The 21,568-nt window shown below is 33.5% G+C and overlaps 1 protein-coding gene across 2 annotated transcripts in view; it reads right to left on the bottom strand.

Annotated features, from left to right (window-relative positions):
* The window catches only part of LOC114348826 (inorganic pyrophosphatase), a 39,854-nt gene extending 18,782 nt beyond the window's left edge, over positions 1 to 21,072 (bottom strand). For both annotated transcript variants that reach the window (XM_028299311.2, XM_028299308.2), the window contains exons 1-3: positions 20,643 to 21,072; positions 15,271 to 15,386; positions 14,875 to 15,145 (exon numbers count right to left, since the gene is read on the bottom strand). In XM_028299311.2, the coding sequence (XP_028155112.2) occupies positions 14,875 to 15,145; positions 15,271 to 15,386; positions 20,643 to 20,820 (565 nt within the window). In that variant the 5' untranslated portion in view covers positions 20,821 to 21,072. The remainder of the gene's footprint in view (positions 1 to 14,874; positions 15,146 to 15,270; positions 15,387 to 20,642) is intronic.
* Between the last annotated feature and the right edge of the window lie 496 nt (positions 21,073 to 21,568).

Genomic DNA, 21,568 nt, shown 5'->3' on the forward strand with positions numbered 1-21,568 from the left:
TGTACTATACGTCAAAAAATCATAATTTAAAAATAAAAATCGACCTGTCAGAGCTTTAACTCTGAAAATAATTAAGTCATGAGATAATAGACCGTTTCCACACTATATGAATGCACTGTATAAAAGAGACCATAATTGAGAAACCATTTGGTTTTTAAATTAATAAGTTAACTGAGTTGAATCTTCTTACATATGTGAATCAAGCGTCTTAATGAATTGAAGGAAATACACGAGATCTATACGGATTTTTCTAAGGCGTTTGACAAAGTTATAGTGGATTAGTTGTTTTGCTTTTAGAGTTGAGTCTAACTGAATTGAGTCTTTAGGAATTACCAGAGAGAAACATGACTTTGTTGGTTGTACTAAGGTAACTCCTATTTATTGTAATGGACTAAACAGTGACACAGCTAAAAATTCTGAGATTTTATCAGACAAGTACTTTTCACCATTTATTCCATGTAAATATTAAAAATGTAGCAAGTGAAAACTGACACGAAAAATCAAATTTTTCAATATAATGTTTATTTATACTTCATTGGTTTTAAAATATCACACTTTATTGAACAACGCTAATAAAAAAAGTTATTAAGTTAATAAGGACTATTGCAGGCTGGCTAATCTGTTTTTGTTTACTTGGGATGACCTTAACATTACTTCAAGCGTAAAAGAATTTAGTTGATAAACTCTTATTTTTACATTATTTAAGTAGACAGTAGATATTACCAAATACACAAGATATTCTTATTTAATGCCTATGATTACAATTTAAGCGATATATAAAATAATTATAAATTTAAAATAATTTTTCTACAACCGTGTTAAAAATGCAATTTTTAGCACTCCATACGAGCGTTAAAAATGCTACTTTAAGGCACTAGTGCTTTAAAATATTTTTAAGGCACTGCAGTTCGTATTGACCGTATAGACAATTTTGATGTAATGTCAAAAAAATATAAAAATGGAATGTCAGTCAAGTTCAAGTAAAAGTTTTTGTAGATATTGTCCTGTAATTAGTTTGTAGAAAAAATATTGTATGATATGCGTGTTAAAAAGTACATTTTTAAGGCACTCATGTGAATTGCAGAACTCGATATCGCTCATTCTGCAAACTTTCACATGCGTGCCTTAAACGTGTACTTTTAACACTTATATCATAAATAACTATTTTATACAACCGAGTTAAAAATTCAATTTTTAGCACTCCATACGAGCGTTAAAAATGCTACTTTAAGGCACTAGTGCTTTAAAATATTTTTAAGGCACTGCAGTTCGTATTGACCGTATAGACAATTTTGATGTAATGTCAAAAAAATATAAAAATGGAATGTCAGTCACGTTTAAGTAAAAGTTTTTGTAGATATTGTCCTGTAATTACGTTTGTAGAAAAAATATTGTATGATATGCGTGTTAAAAAGTACATTTTTAAGGCACTCATGTGAATTGCAGAACTCGATATCGCTCATTCTGCAAACTTTCACATGCGTGCCTTAAACGTGTACTTTTAACACTTATATCATAAATAACTATTTTCTACAACCTGTATCCCGAAATAACCAAAGTACGTGCCTCCTAGCGGCGGGATACGGGCAACAATACATTGGCTTATAGGGCAGTCCTTACAGTAGGGATCCTGGCCTATACAGAAAAATGCAGGCGGGTGTGGGGTAATACTGCACTTTGGTTGCATTGGTGGTGTATTGGCTAAACGTGCAGGGCAGGGTATGGTGCTGATAGAAAAGGCATTCAGGCATCAAATATCCAAAAATCTTTTCAGGCCATAATAATGAAAAGACCTTCTCCAAACGCAGTAAAAACTTATACTGAAATGATGGCATCTCCTGAGGTAAAATGTTCCGGAAGTAAAATGAGCCTCCGTTCGGATCTCCGGGTGAGGACTATCTCAGGGGGAACACCATTGCAGGTTAGAAAAATAAGGATAGGGTCTTGGAATCTTGGTAGTCTTACAGGTAAGAGTCTGGAGTTAGTGGATGCGCTCAAACGAAGAAGAGTTCAAATTGCTTGTATTCAAGAAACTAGGTGGAAAGGACAAAGGGCGAAAGAACTAGGTGAAGGATACAAATTGTGGTATGTAGGGAGTAGTAACACTAGAAATGGAGTTGGTATAATTGCTGATAGTGAAATGAAAGGTAACGTAGTAGAAGTTGTAAGAACGAGTGATAGAATGATGTCAGTGAAATTTGTAATTGATAAAGAGGTATTGAATGTTGTTTGTGTGTATGCTCCCCAAACAGGTCTGGGTGAGAATGAAAGAAGAGCTTTCTATGATCAATTAGGAGACGTACTGAGTGATATTCCAGCAGAGGAGAAAGTTATAATAGGAGGTGATTTCAATGCACATGTGGGCCAAACCAAGACAGGATATGAAACAATACATGGGGGATTAGGCTTTGGAACTAGAAATGAAGCTGGAGATGACATGCTTGAATTAGCAACAGCATTGGATATGGCGATTGTTAACACATTCTTTATAAAAAGAGAAACTCAACTTATTACCTACAAAAGTGGACAACATCAATCCCAAATAGACTACTTCATGATAAGGAAAGAAGACATACGTGAATGCAAGGACTGCAAGGTAATAGTGAGTGAGACAGTAAGCCAACAACATAAGCTGCTTGTTCTGGACATCGAAGTAAAAAGCGAAACTAAACAAAAATATCGGAGAGGACCACAAAAAATCAAATGGTGGCTGCTGAAAGATGAGAAAGAAGGTCTATTCAGGAGAAGAATAGTAGAAAAAATATGTTGGAACATGAAAGGAAGCCCTAATACAATTTGGAGAAAAATGGCCAGTAGTATTAGAGAGACTGCTATTGAAATACTTGGGAAAACGTCAGGAAAAAAGTTCGAGGATAAAGAGACTTGGTGGTGGTCAAACGAAGTACAAGGAAAAATAAAAGAGAAGAGAAAATTATATAAAAAGTGGCAAGAAACCAGATCCGACACAGATCTTCAAAACTATATGGTGGCGAAAAAGGAAGCGAAAGTAGCAGTAGCAAAAGCCAAAGCAGAAGCGTATTCAAACCTATATGATCAACTTGATACCAGGGAAGGCGAAACGAAGATATATAAAATAGCCAAACAGAGAGCAAGGAAAGCAAAAGATTTTAATCAGATTAGATGTATCCGAGATGAAAATAATAAAATACTAGTTCACGAAAGGGAAGTCAAAAAGAGATGGAGAAAGTACTTTGACAGCTTATTAAATGAAGAATTTGACAGACAGCCTGTAGAGTCAACGGAGACAGTAGCAGCAATGGTCACCAAAATAACCAACGAGGAAGTGGCTCAAGCGCTTCAAAAAATAAAGAAAGGAAAAGCGGTAGGACCAGATGATATTCCTGGGGAAGTATGGAGAGCATTGGGAGAGACAGGAACAAGGTGGCTAGCAGGTCTATTTAATAGAATTATGGAAGTCGGACAAATGCCAGACGAATGGAGAAGCAGTATACTGGTACCTGTTTACAAAAACAAGGGAGATATACAACAATGTACAAACTACAGGGCTATAAAACTGCTTAGCCACACCATGAAAATATGGGAAAGAGTAATTGACAGACGGATACGTGAAGAGACCGAAATATCCGAGAATCAATTTGGCTTTATGCAGGGTAGATCAACAACAGATGCAATTTTCATTATAAGGCAGTTGATGGAAAAATACAGGAGTAAAGAAACAAACGCTCATATGGTATTCATTGATCTTGAGAAAGCATATGATAGAGTTCCTCGAGAGATTCTGTGGTGGGCACTCAATAAGAAAGGAGTCCCTGGTGAATATGTAAAGATTGTGAGGGATATGTATGAGGGAGTAACGACTAGTGTTAGGACAGGTGTGGGAGAGACTGATAAATTTCATGTGAAAGTAGGATTGCACCAAGGCTCTGTGCTTAGTCCGTATTTATTCTCATTAGTTTTGGACCAGATAACAGCGAAACTACAGGGTAACATTCCATGGTGCTTAATGTATGCTGATGATGTCGTGTTAGTAGGAAATAGTGAAAGAGACTTAGAACAAAAACTGGAACAGTGGAGACAAGCTCTGGAGGAAAAAGGTTTAAAACTTAGTAGGACAAAAACAGAGTATTTGGAATGTTCATTTAAAGATGGAGCTACTACAAATAAAATGGTATCTTTGGATGGTGAAATGATTGTGAAAAGCAATAGTTTTAAGTACCTAGGATCGGTATTACAGAGTAATGGAGAAATAGATGGAGATGCATGCAGTAGAATTAGGGCTGGATGGATGAAGTGGAAAGAAGCGAGTGGTGTGTTGTGTGACAGAAAAATTCCAATGAAGCTGAAGGGAAAATTCTATAAAACAGCCATAAGACCGGCTATGATGTACGGAACTGAATGTTGGGCAGTGAAAAAGAAAGAGGAACAACGAATGCATGTGGCGGAAATGAGAATGCTTAGATGGATGAGTGGAGTGACAAAGAAGGATAAAATTAGAAATGAGTATATTAGGGGAAGTCTAGGTGTGGCACCAATTGATGCCAAAATGAGAGAGCATAGGTTAAGATGGTTCGGTCATGTTCAACGTCGAGACGTTAATCACCCAATACGAAGAATAGCTGAAGTGCAGATTCCTGGAAGGAGTAGGAGAGGAAGACCAAAGAAGACCTGGGGGGAGGCGATAAGGCAGGACATGTTGGTAAAGGGGATTAACATTGATATGACCCAAGACAGAATTGTGTGGAGAAATGCAATTAGGGAAGCCGACCCCGCATAGGGATAAGGCAAAGAGAATGATGATGAACTATTTTCTACAACCGAGTTAAAAATTCAATTTTTAGCACTCCATACGAGCGTTAAAAATGCTACTTTAAGGCACTAGTGCTTTAAAATATTTTTAAGGCACTGCAGTTCGTATTGACCGTATAGACAATTTTGATGTAATGTCAAAAAAATATAAAAATGGAATGTCAGTCACGTTTAAGTAAAAGTTTTTGTAGATATTGTCCTGTAATTACGTTTGTAGAAAAAATATTGTATGATATGCGTGTTAAAAAGTACATTTTTAAGGCACTCATGTGAATTGCAGAACTCGCTATCGCTCATTCGGCAAACTTTCACATGCGTGCCTTAAACGTGTACTTTTAACACTTATATCATAAATAACTATTAAAATTATGTACATAATGTGTGTCCGTATACATTATCATGTGTACAAGAAGCCAGACCAAGCATCTACAGCAGTGATGGGCAAAATACGGCCCGCCGGCCAACTCTTGCCCGCGAAAGTATTTAATCCGACCCGCCGAGGGTCCATCGACATGGATGGTATACATATAGCTTTAACACAAAATGCATTTTTGTATAATTCTGGATCTATTATAGAACTTCTTCTTGAACTTTGTGGCCCCCCATTAAAAAAAAGTTTGCACACCACTGATCTACAAGGTCAATTCCCATAACTGTTACCACCATAAATTTCTACTGTAGCATAAAAACTATGAAAGTAAATTGCTCTAGTAATGAAAATATATTCTTCTTCTCGTTGTCCTTATGCCATATAAGAGCGTCGGACCGTAATGAAAATATGAAACAAGTAATTTCTAAATTGAATTTAAAAAAATCCTAACAAAACACTGAAAACTTTTGTTTTCGATACTTCCACAAAATTCATTATAAAACTATGTGACTACAGCTGTTTCGGCAGAGTGCCTTTCTCAAGTGATGTTGTTTTCTTCCTACACCTCTACGGCCCTCTATTTTGCCTTTAAGGATCAGTTGTAATATTTTATATCGACTTCCCCTCACTATATGTCCCAGATAAGACATTTTTCGATGTTTAACAGTCTTTAGTAGTTCTCTATCTTTGTTGACCCTCCTTAGTACTTCTTCATTAGTTTTCCTTGCTGTCCAAGGTATCTTCAGCATTCGTCTATGAATCCACATTTCCAATGCTTCAATTTTGTTCATGATCGATACTTTTCGGCGGTGAGCGGCCGTGGAGTAACGGCATAATCGCTGGCCTCATACGCCAGTGCACGTGGGTTCGAGCCCTGCCAAAGACAAACCATTTTCATTTCCAATAATGACACGAGCCGTCTCACCATGCCTCGGAGAGCACGTAAAGCTGTCGGTTCCCCTGGGCTAGTGTACATCGGCACTAGTTACTTAAAACAGGGTTAAAGATGTAAATGGCGCCGAAACTGTCCAAAAGGATCTCCCCGGCAAAAATGCCATACGATATTATTATTATTATTACTTTTCGGCTCGTATTGGTCTTAATGTATTTGCTTAAGTTGTTGCTAGTTCTGAAAGCTGGTGTTATTCCATTCTTTTTTATGTATCTGGCTATTTTTGTTGATATATCAGAAGGTACTGGGTTTTTCTGTGGTGGTAGATAGACTAATTTCAGAGCTTTCTTATGAAGTTTTCGGTTTAAAATTTTGTTAATTGTTTGTTCGTTGTAGCCATCGTTTACTGCTATTTGCTTAATGATGTTATCTATCTCGCAGATATTTTTTTACATGGAAATTTCTGTCAGTCTATGTATCATGCTATGGTAGGCTGCTAATTTATGTTGTGTAGGATGGGATGATGAATTGTATATAGTTGTGTCAGTATGGGTAGGTTTCTGAAATACCGAGAACTCATGTTTGTTGTGCAGTCTGGTAATTGTTAAATCTAGAAAGTTTATAGACTGATTCTGTTCTGTTTCTATTGTAAACTCAAAATTACTATGGAGTGAATTAATGTATGATAAAAATTAGTCAAGTTGCCTGTTAGTTCCTGTAAAGCATACTATTATGCTCCTTAAATGTAACTCTTTCTTTTATACAAACATTGTTCACATGTGTATATCATGTTAACGGAAGAAGACGTTATATGCAATCAAAGTAAAAAAACAGACTATTCGATTTTTCGTTTACTTTTGCTTATTTCTGTAATAAATATTATAATTATATCACAGTTACCCTCCTAGAATAAAAGGGTTGCAAAAATTATTGTTACTAAAAAAATACATAATACTGTTTTAATTATATCCATGTTTTTAAATGAATGTCCGCCGTTCGCCCCGAATAATATTTGTGAATACCCTCAATATTGGTGAATCGGTGTTATTAGCAGAATAAAGTTGTAACCATCATTTCTGTTATACTGGTATGCAATTGGTCGCAAAAAACCACCCGATTTAATTTTTATGGGAGCAGTCAAGTAGGGCCGCGGCGAATAAGGTTGTAACATCATTAGAAATATTAGACATGACGGATGTAGCATGTGTTAATGTGAGTGTGGCCACAGAAAATCAATTAAATAAATAGCGAAAAATAAAAATTAGGCTTAGTAAGTAGAAAGACAATAAAAGAAAAACATAAACATAAAATAAAAGCAATCCCTAATATGAGTACAAAGGAGGGTTTTATGTGCCAATGGCATGAAATTGTAGCAAAAAGAGGTTCAGCAGAAACAACATCTTGCCTATACTAAATTTACATTTAAGATGCAGTAGAAATAAACAAACCAAGACACGTTAAATGCTACTAGGAGCACTCCCGAATCATAATTTACAATGTATAAACTTTGGAAATCATTATTTGGGATTTACAATGTATATACTATATACAATACAATGTATATACAATGAAGAAGAAGAAGAAGAATTTATTCAAAATTAGGTAACCCTAATATACAGTTAAAATTGAGATATTTTATAATATGTATATACAATTTAAATTATTTGACAATAGAAAGTGTTATTAAGATACAATATCCAAGTCATAATAATAAAAATAAAACAAAAAAACACTTAAAATATTCCATTACAATACAAGCATTAAAAATACTACATTATAGTTCAGAGAAATAAGGAAAAAAAATATCGTGTTGGTGACACAACCACCTCCAGGCCGAAACCAAATTTTTTGAGTAGTATTAACATCTATAATAATAACCTATATGTTTCCTGCAGCCGATTTTGATGATATACATAGTTATAAACAAATGAAGATCAAAAAACCGTAAATTTTCGCTTTTTTCGTCTATAACCAAAAAGTTAACTATTTTAAACAAATTTGAGAGTAAGAATCTTATATAGCGTATAAAAAACTTCAATATGGCGTTCGCTGAATATGTCTATCCTTATTGGTTGCTTAGAAAATTGCAAAATAAATCATAAATTTTGAGTTTTTATAAATATTCATGACTTATGTAAAAATTAACTTAGAACGTTCTTATTACATGAATTGCTGAGACTTGTGGTGCTTAAATAATATTTTAAATTTCAAAGCAATTGGTCAAATAGTTCAAAAGTTATTTAATTTGTTTATCCCAAATTAATTTTTTTGCAACGCTATAAGTCAGAAAATGGTGAAGTTACACTAATACTTTGGATAGTTTATAAAAGAAGAAGATTTATACTATTAATTTAATTATTTTATATTAATATATATATTAATATATTAATTTAATTAAATTTTTATATATTTAATAAGTCTTTATTAACAGGGGAATTCCCAGACTACTGGAAAAATTCTTATGTCACTCCAATATATAAATCAGGTCGAAAATCGGATATAGGTAACTATCGTCCCATTTGTATTCTTAGTGCTATTCCTAAAGTTTTTGAGAGCATTATTTCCGATTATTTAAGTTATGACTTCTCGCCAATTATAGGGGCCCAACAATTTGGATTTACATCCAAAAAATCAGCAGAATTGGGTCTCATAACATATGTTGATTTTTTGACAGATGCTCTTGAGAGGGGTTTACAAGTTGACTCTGTATATACTGACTTTTCCAAAGCTTTCGACAAAGTTAACCATGAGCTCTTGATTCATAAACTTTATTTATACGGAGTTGATGGCCTTATATTGAAGTGGCTCAAGAGCTATCTTACGCAAAGATCACAAATTATCAGGGTTAATCATCACTATTCTCATACCATCTCTGTTACCTCAGGTGTACCACAAGGATCACACTTGGGACCTCTGTTGTTTAATATATTTATCAATGATCTAATACCCTGTTTCCAAGTAAGTGAAACTTTGTTATTCGCTGATGATTTAAAATGTTTTAAAATAATCACATGTGAGGCTGATTCACTTAGTCTACAAGGTGATATTGATCGCCTATCTAACTGGTGTATGCAAAATGGTATGTGTTTGAATGCATCCAAATGCCATATTCTTCGTTTCCACCGAACTCATCATCCAATCATCTTCGAATATAGTATAAATAATCTGACCTTACATTCTACCTCTGAAACTAGGGATCTAGGTGTGATCCTTGACTCCGCCCTTAGCTATAAATCACACATTTCCAGTACAATACAGAAGTCTATGAAGATGCTTGGCTTTATAAAAAGAACCACCAGAGACTTTACAAACATCTCAGCTATTAAATCCCTTTATTTCTCCCTGGTTAGATCTCATTTCGATTACTGTTCCACAATTTGGTCCCCCTATTACTTTACTCATAAACTGAAACTTGAGGCTGTCCAACACAATTTTCTGAGATATACTGCCACTAAGATGCATGTATACTACGACTATTCTGTATTAGAGCGCATACTGAACTTACCTCCTCTTGAGGTACGCAGAAAACAAAGAGACTTAATAATTTTATTTAAAATTATCAACGGGCTGTGTAACTGCCCCGAGCTTCTCTCCAAAATATCTCTATTTGTCTCCAGTCGTTCGACTAGGCAGGTGCAAACCTTTCATGTCTCTTTTCATAGATTCAATTATTCTTATAACACATTTATTCCTAGAACTCTTCGATTAGCTAACTCATTAAATAACCTCGAAATTTTTAATATATCAGTTTCCCGCTTTAAAAACCATATTTCTTCCCTAACTTTTTAACTTTTCAATATTTTCGGCCAGAGCTTTTGTATTGTGATTAGTGTTACATGACCTGTATGTATTAGATCAGCGGTTCTCAATCTGTGGTACATGTACCACTGGTGGTACATTTCATTTTTTGAGGTGGTACACAAAACGCAAAAACAGCCAAAATCAGCACCACTATTACATATAGTTAATTAGATCACCTAGTTAGATATGTATTTCAGTTAGGTGGTACCAAAAATAATAAAAAGTATTTGGTGGTACATGACACAAAAAGATTGAGAACCGCTGTATTAGATAACTCAAAACCGTTATACCTTGATTTAAGTGATATCTTTTGTTTGTAATTGTACTGACCTAATGTTATCTTATTCTTTTTTTTTTCTTTTTTGTAACTACTATTCATTGCATTATTTTTTCTCAAACCACTTTATGTTATATTATGATAATTTATGTTATATAATTGGTTAACATTATGTTATATATAATTGTATAATTATGTTATATAATTTAGAACACTGTAACGTTTATATCTGAATAGGGCTTGCCCGTGAATAAATAAATAAAAAAAAATAAATAAAAATGACAAAAAATAATTCTAAATACTGCAAAATTATTTTTCAAAAACATGTGAATTAAAAGAGTTGGGGCTAACTTCGTCCCTAATTGTCCTAGGACAATTGTTTTTCTTTCTAAATGTGTATAAAAATTCACTCTTTCCAAATCTGAGAAAATAATTTTTTTACGGGCAACGGTTAAAAAGTTATTCTAATTGTTTATAAGTAAGCAAAAAATCGACGTGTTTTTGCAAAATAATTTTATACTGTTTAAAATTACTTTTTGTCATTTTTTTTAAATTAAGTCAATAGTATACATTTTCTTCTTCCATAAACTGTCAGAAGTCTTACTGTAACCTCATAATTTTCTGACTTATAGTGTTGCAAAAAAAATGAATTTGGGATAAATAAATTAAATAGCTTTTAAACTATTTGACCAATTGCTTTGAAATTTAAAATATAACTTAAGCCCCACAAGTCTCAGCAATTCGTGTAATAAGAAGGTTTTAAGTTAATTTTTACATAAGTTATCAATATTTATAAAAACTCAAAATTTATGATTTATTTTGCAATTTTCTAAGCAACCATAGATAGACATATTCAGCGAACGCCATATTGAAATTTTTTAGACGATTTATGAGCTTCTTACTCTCAAATTTGTTTAAAATGCTTAACTTTTTGGTTATAGACGAAAAAAGCGAAAATTTACCGTTTTTTGATCTTCATTTGTTTATAACTATGTATATCATCAAAATCGGCTGCAGGAAACATAAAGGTTGTTAATATAGATGTCCATACTACTCAAAAAATTTAGTTTTGGCCTGGAGGGGGATGTGTCACGAGAAAAATCTTATTTCTCTGGACTATTACTCAAAATATTACATTAAACTACACGCAGTTAAAAAACACATATGAGACATTAAATACGATTTGCAACATAATTCTTTAAATTATTCCTATACATGTTCATTGAGGTCTTCAACTTGAGTTCCGTTGGCAACTTATTGAAATTATCAAAACCCTTATAGAGAAGTGAGTTCATAGCACCTGTAGTATTGGTTCTGCTGATGTAAATATTATTAGAATTTCTCGTAAAATAAGGGTGAATATCTGAATTGTAAATCCTAAAATATTTAGGTGCGAATCCATGTACAATTCTAAAAATCAATATCATGGTCAAATAAAAAAGACGTTGCGATACCGAAAACCACTGCAAAGTATTCAACATCAATGTGACAGGTGTTAATCTACTTGTACATAAAATGATCCTCATTCCACGATTCTGTAATTTGGCTAGTTGGTTAAGATTCAAAAGATATAAGATGGATGCACAATGTCCAGAGAGGACCACAAAAAATCAAGTGGTGGATGCTAAAAGATGAGAAAGAAGGTCTATTCAGGGAAAGAATAGTAGACAAAGTATGTTGGAACATGAAAGGAAGCCCTAATACAATTTGGAGAAAAATGGCCAGTAGTATTAGAGAGACTGCTATTGAAATACTTGGGAAAACGTCAGGAAAAAAGTTTGAGGATAAAGAGACTTGGTGGTGGTCAAACGAAGTACAAGGAATAATAAAAGAGAAGGGAAAATTATATAAAAAGTGGGAAGAAACCAGATCCGACACAGATCTTCAAAACTATATGGTGGCGAAAAAGGAAGCGAAAGTAGCAGTAGCAAAAGTCAAAGCAGAAGCGTATTCAAACCTATACGATCAACTTGATACCAGGGAAGGCGAAACGAAGATATATAAAATAGCCAAACAGAGAGCAAAGAAAGCAAAAGATTTTAATCAGATTAGATGTATCCGAGATGAAAATAATAAAATATGTACTAGTTCACGAAAACGATGTCAAAAAGAGATGGCGAAAGTACTTTGACAGCTTATCAAATGAAGAATTTGACAGACAGCCTGTGGAGTCAACGGAGACAGTAGCAGCAATGGTCACCAAAATAACAAACGTGGAAGTGGCTCAAGTGCTTCAAAAAATAAAGAAAGGAAAAGCGATAGGACCAGATGATATACCTGGGGAAGTATGGAGAGCATTGGGAGAGACAGGAACAAGGTGGCTAGCAGGTTTATTTAATAGAATTATGGAAGTTGGACAAATGCCAGACGAATGGAGAAGCAGTATACTAGTACCTGTCCACAAAAACAAGGGAGATATACAACAATGTACAAACTACAGGGCTATAAAACTGCTTAGTCACAGCATGAAAATATGGGAAAGAGTAATTGATAGACGGATATGTAAAGAGACCGAAATATCTGAGAATCAATTTTGCTTTATGCAGGGCAGATCAACAACAGATGCAATTTTCATTATAAGGCAGTCGATGGAAAAATACAGGAGTAAAGAAACAAACGCTCATATGGTATTCATTGATCTTGAGAAAGCATATGATAGAGTTCCTCGAAAGATTCTGTGGTGGGCACTCAATAAGAAAGTTGTCCCTGGTGAATATGTAAAGATTGTGAGGGATATGTATGAGGGAGTAACGACTAGTGTTAGAACAGGTGTGGGAGAGACTGATAAATTTCATGTGAAAGTAGGATTGCACCAAGGCTCGGTGCTTAGTCTGTATTTATTCTCATTAGTTTTGGACCAGATAACAGCGAAACTACACGGTAAGATTCCATGGTGCTTAATGTATGCTAATGATGTGTTGGTAGGAAATGGTGAAAGAGACTTAGAACAAAAACTGGAACAGTGGAGACAAGCTCTGGAGGAAAAAGGTTTAAAACTTAGTAGGACAAAGACAGAGTATTTGCAATGTTCATTTAAAGATGGAGTTACTACAAATAAAATGGTATCTTTGGATGGTGAACTGATTGTAAAAAGCAATAGCTTTAAGTACCTGGGATCGGTATTACAAATAGATGGAGATGCATGCAGTAGAATTAGGGCTGGATGGATGAAGTGGAAGGAAGCGAGTAGTGTGCTGTGTGACAGGAAAATTCCAATGAAGTTGAAGGGAAAATTCTATAAAACAGCCATAAGACCGGCTATGATGTACGGAACTGACTGTTGGGCAGTGAAAAAGAAAGAGGAACAACGAATGCATGTGGCGGAAATGAGAATGCTTAGATGGATGAGTGGAGTGACAAAAAAGGATAAAATTAAAAATGAGTATATTAGGGGAAGTCTAGGTGTGGCACCAATTGATGCCAAAATGAAAGAGCATAGGTTGAGATGGTTTGGTCATGTTCAATACGAAAAATTGCTGAAATGCAGATTCTTGGAAGGAGTAGGAGAGGAAGAAAAAAGAAGACGTGGGAGGAGACGATTAGGCAGGACATGTTGGTAAAGGGGATTAATATTGATATGACCGATAGAATTTAATGGAGAAATGCAATTAGGGAAGCCGACCCCACATAGGGATAAGGCAAAGAGAATGATGATGAATGTTATACATTGTAAATTATGATTCGGGAGTGCTCCTAGTAGCATTTAACGTGTCTTGGTTTGTTTATTTCTACTGCATCTTGATTGTAAATTTAGTATAGTAAAGTACATTATCACTAACTTTAAGCCCATAGAAAAAAATACACAGAAAATGAATATCTTGATCAGACCGATGTATAAGGCAAAATAATAACTGGCGTAGTATTGCAATATACCAGTACCTGGTCACTATGAGCTATTTTAAATATATGTGGAGCAAAAATTTTTAATCAGCGGACACAACTTCTTACCCTGCGATGGGGTTTCGCCCTTTTTGAGCACAAAAAAAACAGCATCAGTATATCATCCTGATTGAAGTTATAGCCGATACATGATCCTCCAAGCCATTTATGGTGTGTTGGAGAGGACCGATTTTAAAGACTTAAAATAGCCGAGTCAGCTATACTGAAAATCAGGACTAAAATAACTGAAGCGGTTTGGTATAAAATTACCAGTGGTGATCCTACAAATCTATTATGTCAAGAAAGCCACAATCTATTGCGATCTTGGACTACTCGAGAGTAGTCCAAGGGTCCAAAGTCTTGGCTACAATAGAAAGAGAAGTTAGGAATTGTTTTTGTCACTAGTTCCCATTCCAATTGAAAGTTTTGTATAAGAAAGAAAAAACAACTTACTGGATATGTCTGCTTATATTCCTAATCCAGAATATAGGGAATTTTATTTTTAAATCTGTCTTCAACGGAAAACTACTAATCATTTTTTTATCTCATTCCCTTAAGTTTTTACATTTTCGAAATTTTAAAAGGTTGTAACCAACGCATTTTGATGTATTTCAGTGATGTTACAACCTTGTACCACTAAACTGATTTTCTATTGCAGTTTCTAGTCTTAATTTGTTATGTATAAAAGTTTGTGGTATATTATCCTCTCAACAATCTTTTTGTTTTCCTTATCCAACAATAAAAAGTACGTTTTTTATCTTAAATTTGATACAAGCGAAAAAAACCTTTGCTGACAAAACATGTATTTGTGGGTTACAACCTTATTCGGGGCGGCCATTCAAATATAAACGTGCATATGTGACTTACCTTCATCAATTAAAGCCAGAGTTCCTAAAATCTTTACATTTAAGATTTCCCCACGTTTTGCAACTCTGTATCCAATTTCTATGACATCAATGGGATCGTTGTCACCTTTGCAACCTGTGCCATCATCAAGATGTTCGGGATTTTCCCAAGTTTGGGGTAGAGCACCGTAGTTCCAGATATATCCATGGTGGGGGAAACAATTTGAAACGAATCTAGGTTTGCCTTTTTTGATATCTTGTTTGATTGGGTTAAGAATTTCTTTCATCGTTATCTGAAAAAAATACGTTTTTGATTTGAAATTTGATTTTGCAGATTAAATGGAAATGATTTACATTTCCCCCTGTATTTAACCATGATGTCATGGTCATGGTTACAAAAAGTATACAACATACATACCTCCATTTTTGCATTTGTCCACCTGGGAACTTCTACAACCATATTGAAAACCTTAGGGTTTCCATCCACTAACAAAGGAATGTCATGAAGAGGTGAGATTGGACCATTTTGATTTTCTGTAATCAAAATGATACTGGTTTTTATTCAAAATATTTTTCTAATGATCTAATCACATACATGTATGCAATTTTGTAACCCTTGATATTACTGATATTTTAAATGAGTAATAATAATTGATTTTTAATTTCTTTATAAATTCAATTGGTCAAAATTTATTGGTAGTACCATATTGGTAGTATCACCATTTAGTTGTACATATTCAATATTCTCTGTTTTCCTGTTTTATGGAGAAAATGGAGAATGGTGCTTGGATCAGAAAGACAAATAAAGATCTGAGAGAGTTACACGGGAACCCAGCACACTAGGAGTAATAAGAAGTCAACAACTATGATGGCTAGGACATGCAGAGGATGTCAGAGGGTACAAATTGGAGGATGAAAGCAATGAACAAGAAGGAATGGAGAAGAATGGTCAGAATGGTCAATCAAGCTTTCAAGCCATGGGCCTACTAGGCTCAACATGCTAATTATTGATATATTTTTTATCTATCTATTGAGTCCTATTCTCATTATTATGTATTTTTGAATATGGACATCTTCCACCATAGATAGGGTTACCATAATTTATTAAGGCCAAATCCGGACAGGGATAGTCCAAGGGGTTGTAGAAAATGTAAAATTTGAATTTGACAGTGTTGCTACCTCTACATTGTACATATATGCGAAATGCATATGGCACAATAAAAAGTACAGCTGTTTCGCTACAATATGCAACTAACATCGAAAATCTCTGCCAGTTTAAAATACACATACACCTATGTTTTAACATACTTTAGACCTAAGGTGCTGCGCAGAATGAAATTTCCCACCGTTGGGCCTACTATTTTCCATTTTTTTAAAGTAAAGAAAAAAATCCGGACTTTTCTCATATTCGGACGCCAATCCGGACATGTCTTTCAAATCTGGACTGTCCAGACGAAATCCGGACGTATGGTAACCCTAACCATAGACCACCATTTCATACACGTTATTTTTTATTGGTCTTTATCCAGTGTTTTTATCATTCCAGCATATTCCTTTCATTACTCCATGTTATCTGATATCGTCTTCATTCTTTCTTATGGAATGTTATGTTCTACAAATTTTCATTTAATTATTTGTTCTGTAAATCTTTAATTTTCTTACTTCCTTATGCAATTAATTTATTTTATTATTTTTAAGTCTTATATGCAATATGAATCATGATCTTTCCGATCATTTTATCGATATCTACATTTATAGATTTCTGTAGTCCTGAAAAGTATTTTACTACTAATTATAGAACAGTGTTGATATAATTGTTAAATAAAATAAACAAAACATCAAATAAACTTAGTTTTAAAGTAAAATTTTGGCATATTCCCAACAACATTCCAGGTGCTACAGTGTAAGGTGCCCACCTACAAAATTATCGAGGTGTAACGCTGATATCCACACAATGGCCGCTAAGGAGGTCATTGGTCAATATTCTCTTTGAGTGGTCTAGCCATCTTTGCCTGTCACATGCACGGGATCGCTTGGTTAAAAGAGATAGATAAACCCCCGATCGACTGTCCATGTGTTATGCTATTTTGCTCAGTACGTCTTGTCTATCCTTATTATGTCTATGCTACGTGGAGTGTATTATGCCACGTGGATATGAAACATGGACCCTCTCAACTACTACGTGGACTAAGATATTTGGACCAACACATTGCAGAGATGGTTCTTGGAGAATTAAAATGAACAACGAGCTAGATGAACTAATGCAGAGCGCAGATATTGTTAGATTTGTAATGTCTCAAAGACTGAACTGGCTTGATCCCTTAAAAAGAATGCCAGATAATTGAGCTGTGAAAGTAATCCAGACATGGAAGCCCCAAGAAAATAGAAAAAGGGGAAGGCCTCATTGGTCTCATTGTTAGATCTCATCTTGATTTTTGTTCCTCTGTGTGGTCTCCATATTATCTAGTCCATAAAAATAAACTTGATAGAGTTCAGCATACCTTTCTCAGATATGTAGCTTTTAAAAATCATATATCGATGGCTTAGTGTGAAAACCTCGTATCTCATTAAATTACAATTTTACAGGAGAGGCAAAAAACTGATTTTCTGCATAATATAACCTAAAAACAAAAATTACGTTACGTATTTTTAATTCGAGCACATTGAGACAAATATCTGATATTGCCACAGAGCTAAAAGTGTTAAATGTTGCTATTAAATTGGAAATACAAATATTAACTATGAAAAACACGTAAATATCCTTGCAGTATATAGAGCCTTTGCCCTCGTATATCTTGATATACGTGTTTTTCATCTCAAATGAGGTTGTGTTTATTATTATTTACTAGGTTTTCATTTTTCATAGCTTATTGCACACCTCCAAATACTAGGTCGATACAATACAAATCTTTTGATTTAAGGTTCATAAAATGTTCCTATATGCTGGACTACCTTTTGTAGTTCACAAAAAACATTTCTGCAAGTCGAATCTCTCAAACAAGCACTTCAAATTAAGTACCAAATTCTTGGTTATAAATATACGTGGTATTCACACCAAATCAAGAGAGCAATTGATATACGTGGTTTCTTTTTTCGGCTGTAGAAAATAGTCTAGTGCAGAGGTCGGCAAGGCGGCGCCTGCAGGCACCACTGCGCCCTTCAATAAATTTTAATGCGCCCTTAAACTATTGTTAATTTAGACAAGAAATTCAAAACGTATATTTTTTATACGTTTATGTTACTATATTTGTTAGGTCAAAAAATAGTTGGCGACCGCCATCAATTTTTAATTTAGTGTTTCACTCTACCGGGTGGTGAATCGGAAAACGGGCCATAGGAAACTCAATGTAAAATTCTAAACTGTTGAATTCCTGCTTCCCTATCTATTTTACATCAAAAGTCATGAGAAGTTATTTGTAGAGGATTGAAATCTGTATTAAAAACAGAAGTTACAATTGTTCTACGATTTAAACACATTCCAAAATTTTGAAAAATATAATGTATTTACCGCAGTAGGTATGTGTGGGTATGTTAGGCCACACGTTACTATTTAACTGACAGTGAGCACATTATTGACTGAAGAAAATATCTTTATTATTAATACTTTCTCCTTAACTAAGGGTATCTTATCAACTTTATTGTGTTTTAAACAAAAAATGATAAAATAATTTAAAAAATTGACAGTTCTAATTGTTAATATAATAAATTCATTGTCAACAAATGCAATCTTATACACATTATTGTATTGTGTGTGGCCTAGCTTTGGCGTATTACTCTGAAAATTGTATTATATTTTTACAAAATTTTGAATAATTATTGTTCATAGAACAATATTAACAGTTGTTTTCAATAGAGATTTCAATTCTCTACAAATAGTTTCTGATGACTTTTGATGTAAAATAATTAGGGAAGCAGGAATTTAACAGCTTAGAATTTTACATTGAGTTTCCTATGGCCCGCTTTCCAATTCACCACCCGGTATACATTAAAATTGTTGCTGACCTCTGGTCTAGTGTATTTGGAATTTTTCTAACAGTTGTAAATCGTGAGATACAAGGTTTTCAAACTAAAACCACCAAAATGTCATTTTCGAAAAAAAATGACAAAAAGCCATCGATATATATCAATTTTTGATACTCTTGACCGCAGAAGAGTCATGTTGGATATTTGTTATCTTTGCAAAATTATCTCTGGTGTTATTAACTCCGAAGAATTGTTAATATACAGTCTTGTACACTTTAATATACCTGCTAGATTTAGTCATCTAATAGATCTGTTTGGTTCTTCAGTTTCCTCTATTAAACAAGAACTCGGGCGTCTTGAATTTTGAATTTAAAAAACTAAATAGATTTATCTGTTATAATTGATTAAGTTGTTTTCATCATTTAAAAATATTTTATATTCTTTTTATTTTTTATGTTTGTGTTGTATACTTACTTAGTTGTAGTTTTACGTGTATCTAAATTTTATATTTTAATTATTACGACGTATTTTGTATGTATTGGGTTTATCCCGTTAATAAATAAATAAATAAATATATTATCTACACGGATATTGAATTATTATTGAATATTACTTCATTAGAAACCAGTAGAAAAAGAAAAGATCTGACCATCTTATTAGCATTATTAATGGTAATAGTAGCTGTCCCGATCTTCTGTCAAAAATTAGTCTTTTTGTTCCTACTCGGTCAACAAGAGAAACTCAATTGTTTCATATAAGCATCCATAGATATAACTATGCTTAACAATTTTTTACCGCAAACACTTAGACTTGCGAATTCTCTAAATGACTTGAATATATTCTGCAATTCCCTGTATAGATTTAAAAACCATTTGTTGAACATACAAATATAACTGGATGTTAATGATTTAATTCCTATCATCAATTTTTAAGCTTAAACTTTGCTTTTATATCGTAATGTTCTTTTCTTTTTTTTCCTAACTTAAAAACTTTGTTATCTAATACCTACATATTGTAATATTTGTCCTTTGTGTTGACATTGTTTTTGTTTTTGTCTTTGTAATAATCTTTTTTTTAATTGGGCTTGCCCGTAAATAAATAAATCAATAAATAATAAATTGTTGTTGATGAAAATTATCATTGTCTTTGGTTTTTCCCTTTGTGGTATTGACTAATTTATTCAGGTTTTAACCATATCAATATCAATCTCAGATGATATATTAATATTTTCAGTTTTACCGTATCAGGTAATGAATTTCGTAGCCTTATATGTGCAAGAATTACACAATTTACAATGTTCTTACTTCCTTCTAATGCAGCTCATAAAAAGTGAAAACATGACTGCAACTATTGCATTGAATCAATAAGTTCAAGGCTAAAAGGAATAGTATTTATGCTTTTCAATCTCAAATAACCTTGAATGACTTTCATGTACTCAATTATTACTTTTTTAGAAATAAAAGTACTCATAAATTTGTCATAAAATTGAATAAGAATTAGCATTATCATACCTGCTAGATAAAATGCTAATTTCAAATAAAATATATTAAACAATATAATATAAAAGGTGGGAAACTAACTGCTATTTTAAATTGGAATTTCAAATTCAAAGAATTAAACATGAAAATAATTTATAAGTCCCTAATTCAACAGTTCGTAAATCAACTAGAAAACGTAGCAGGCATTTAGAGTAAACGTAAAATATACAAATTTTATTACTTACATTATTTTACTCTTAAATAGGTACTTTAAATTTTAGTAGCTTTTAGAAAAAAGCCGCATCTGTACAAAGTGCAAGTACAATAAAAGTATAATAAAAATACATACCGATATAAACCCTATAATCGGGTGAGAACGGAGATCCTCTCTCTACTATGGAATAAGACATTTTTCTTAAGACTTGAAGTCTAGGACTTGTACTAAGACTAAATAAAATATGAGAATTGTCACACAAACTTTTTCCTATGCGACCTAACCGCACAAATGATGAAATTCTCTGAAGCATGACAGGATGACATCCATGACATCACACATCACACCTACTACTTCAAAGTTCAAACTTCAACTGAACTATAATCGATTAACTAATTCGATTATGAAGGAAATGCCCGGGATGATGAAAGTAGAGGTGGCAGATGTTGAAAAACGAGAGAATACCATTCGCTCATTCAGAAGAAAAGTGACACAACTCGAAAAAATGCTTAATTCAAATTCTCTTGTTAAATTGACTACAAAAATCCTATACTTTTACCGTATAGGATTTCGACGTTCGTTATTTATCACAAAAACAGTTGTATTTCGAAAAGTGTCCTAGGTATCTTACCTCTTCTTCTTCTTGCAGTACCGTCTTCTATCGGAGGTTGGCTACCATCACAGCAATCTCAACTTTGTTGGCTGCTTATGTTTAGAAAAGTGACCAATACTTAAAAAAAGTGACATCTCAAAATGTTGATCTTTTATCTTTGTTAAATTAGATATCATAGTTTTTTTGGTTCTGCTTCTTACACAATTTGAAACATTCACATATCCATATTCTTTGTTTTTAATTTATGTTTTAGCAGTTGCCGCTTAAAACTTACAGTTAAATTAATCGCTGTGTCTAGGTACACGCTAACGTGTACGCAAATAAAAAAGTTAGGTACACGCGAGTTAAACTTCATCAAGCCAGTGACGTCATTATTTAGCGTACGCAGTGACTTTATATTTTGGTACACGCTATTTTGATATGTTTATTGTTTGTTTGATAGAAAAAT

This window comes from Diabrotica virgifera, chromosome 7 (assembly GCF_917563875.1).
Source record: "Diabrotica virgifera virgifera chromosome 7, PGI_DIABVI_V3a".
NCBI classification, from domain to species: domain Eukaryota; kingdom Metazoa; phylum Arthropoda; class Insecta; order Coleoptera; family Chrysomelidae; genus Diabrotica; species Diabrotica virgifera.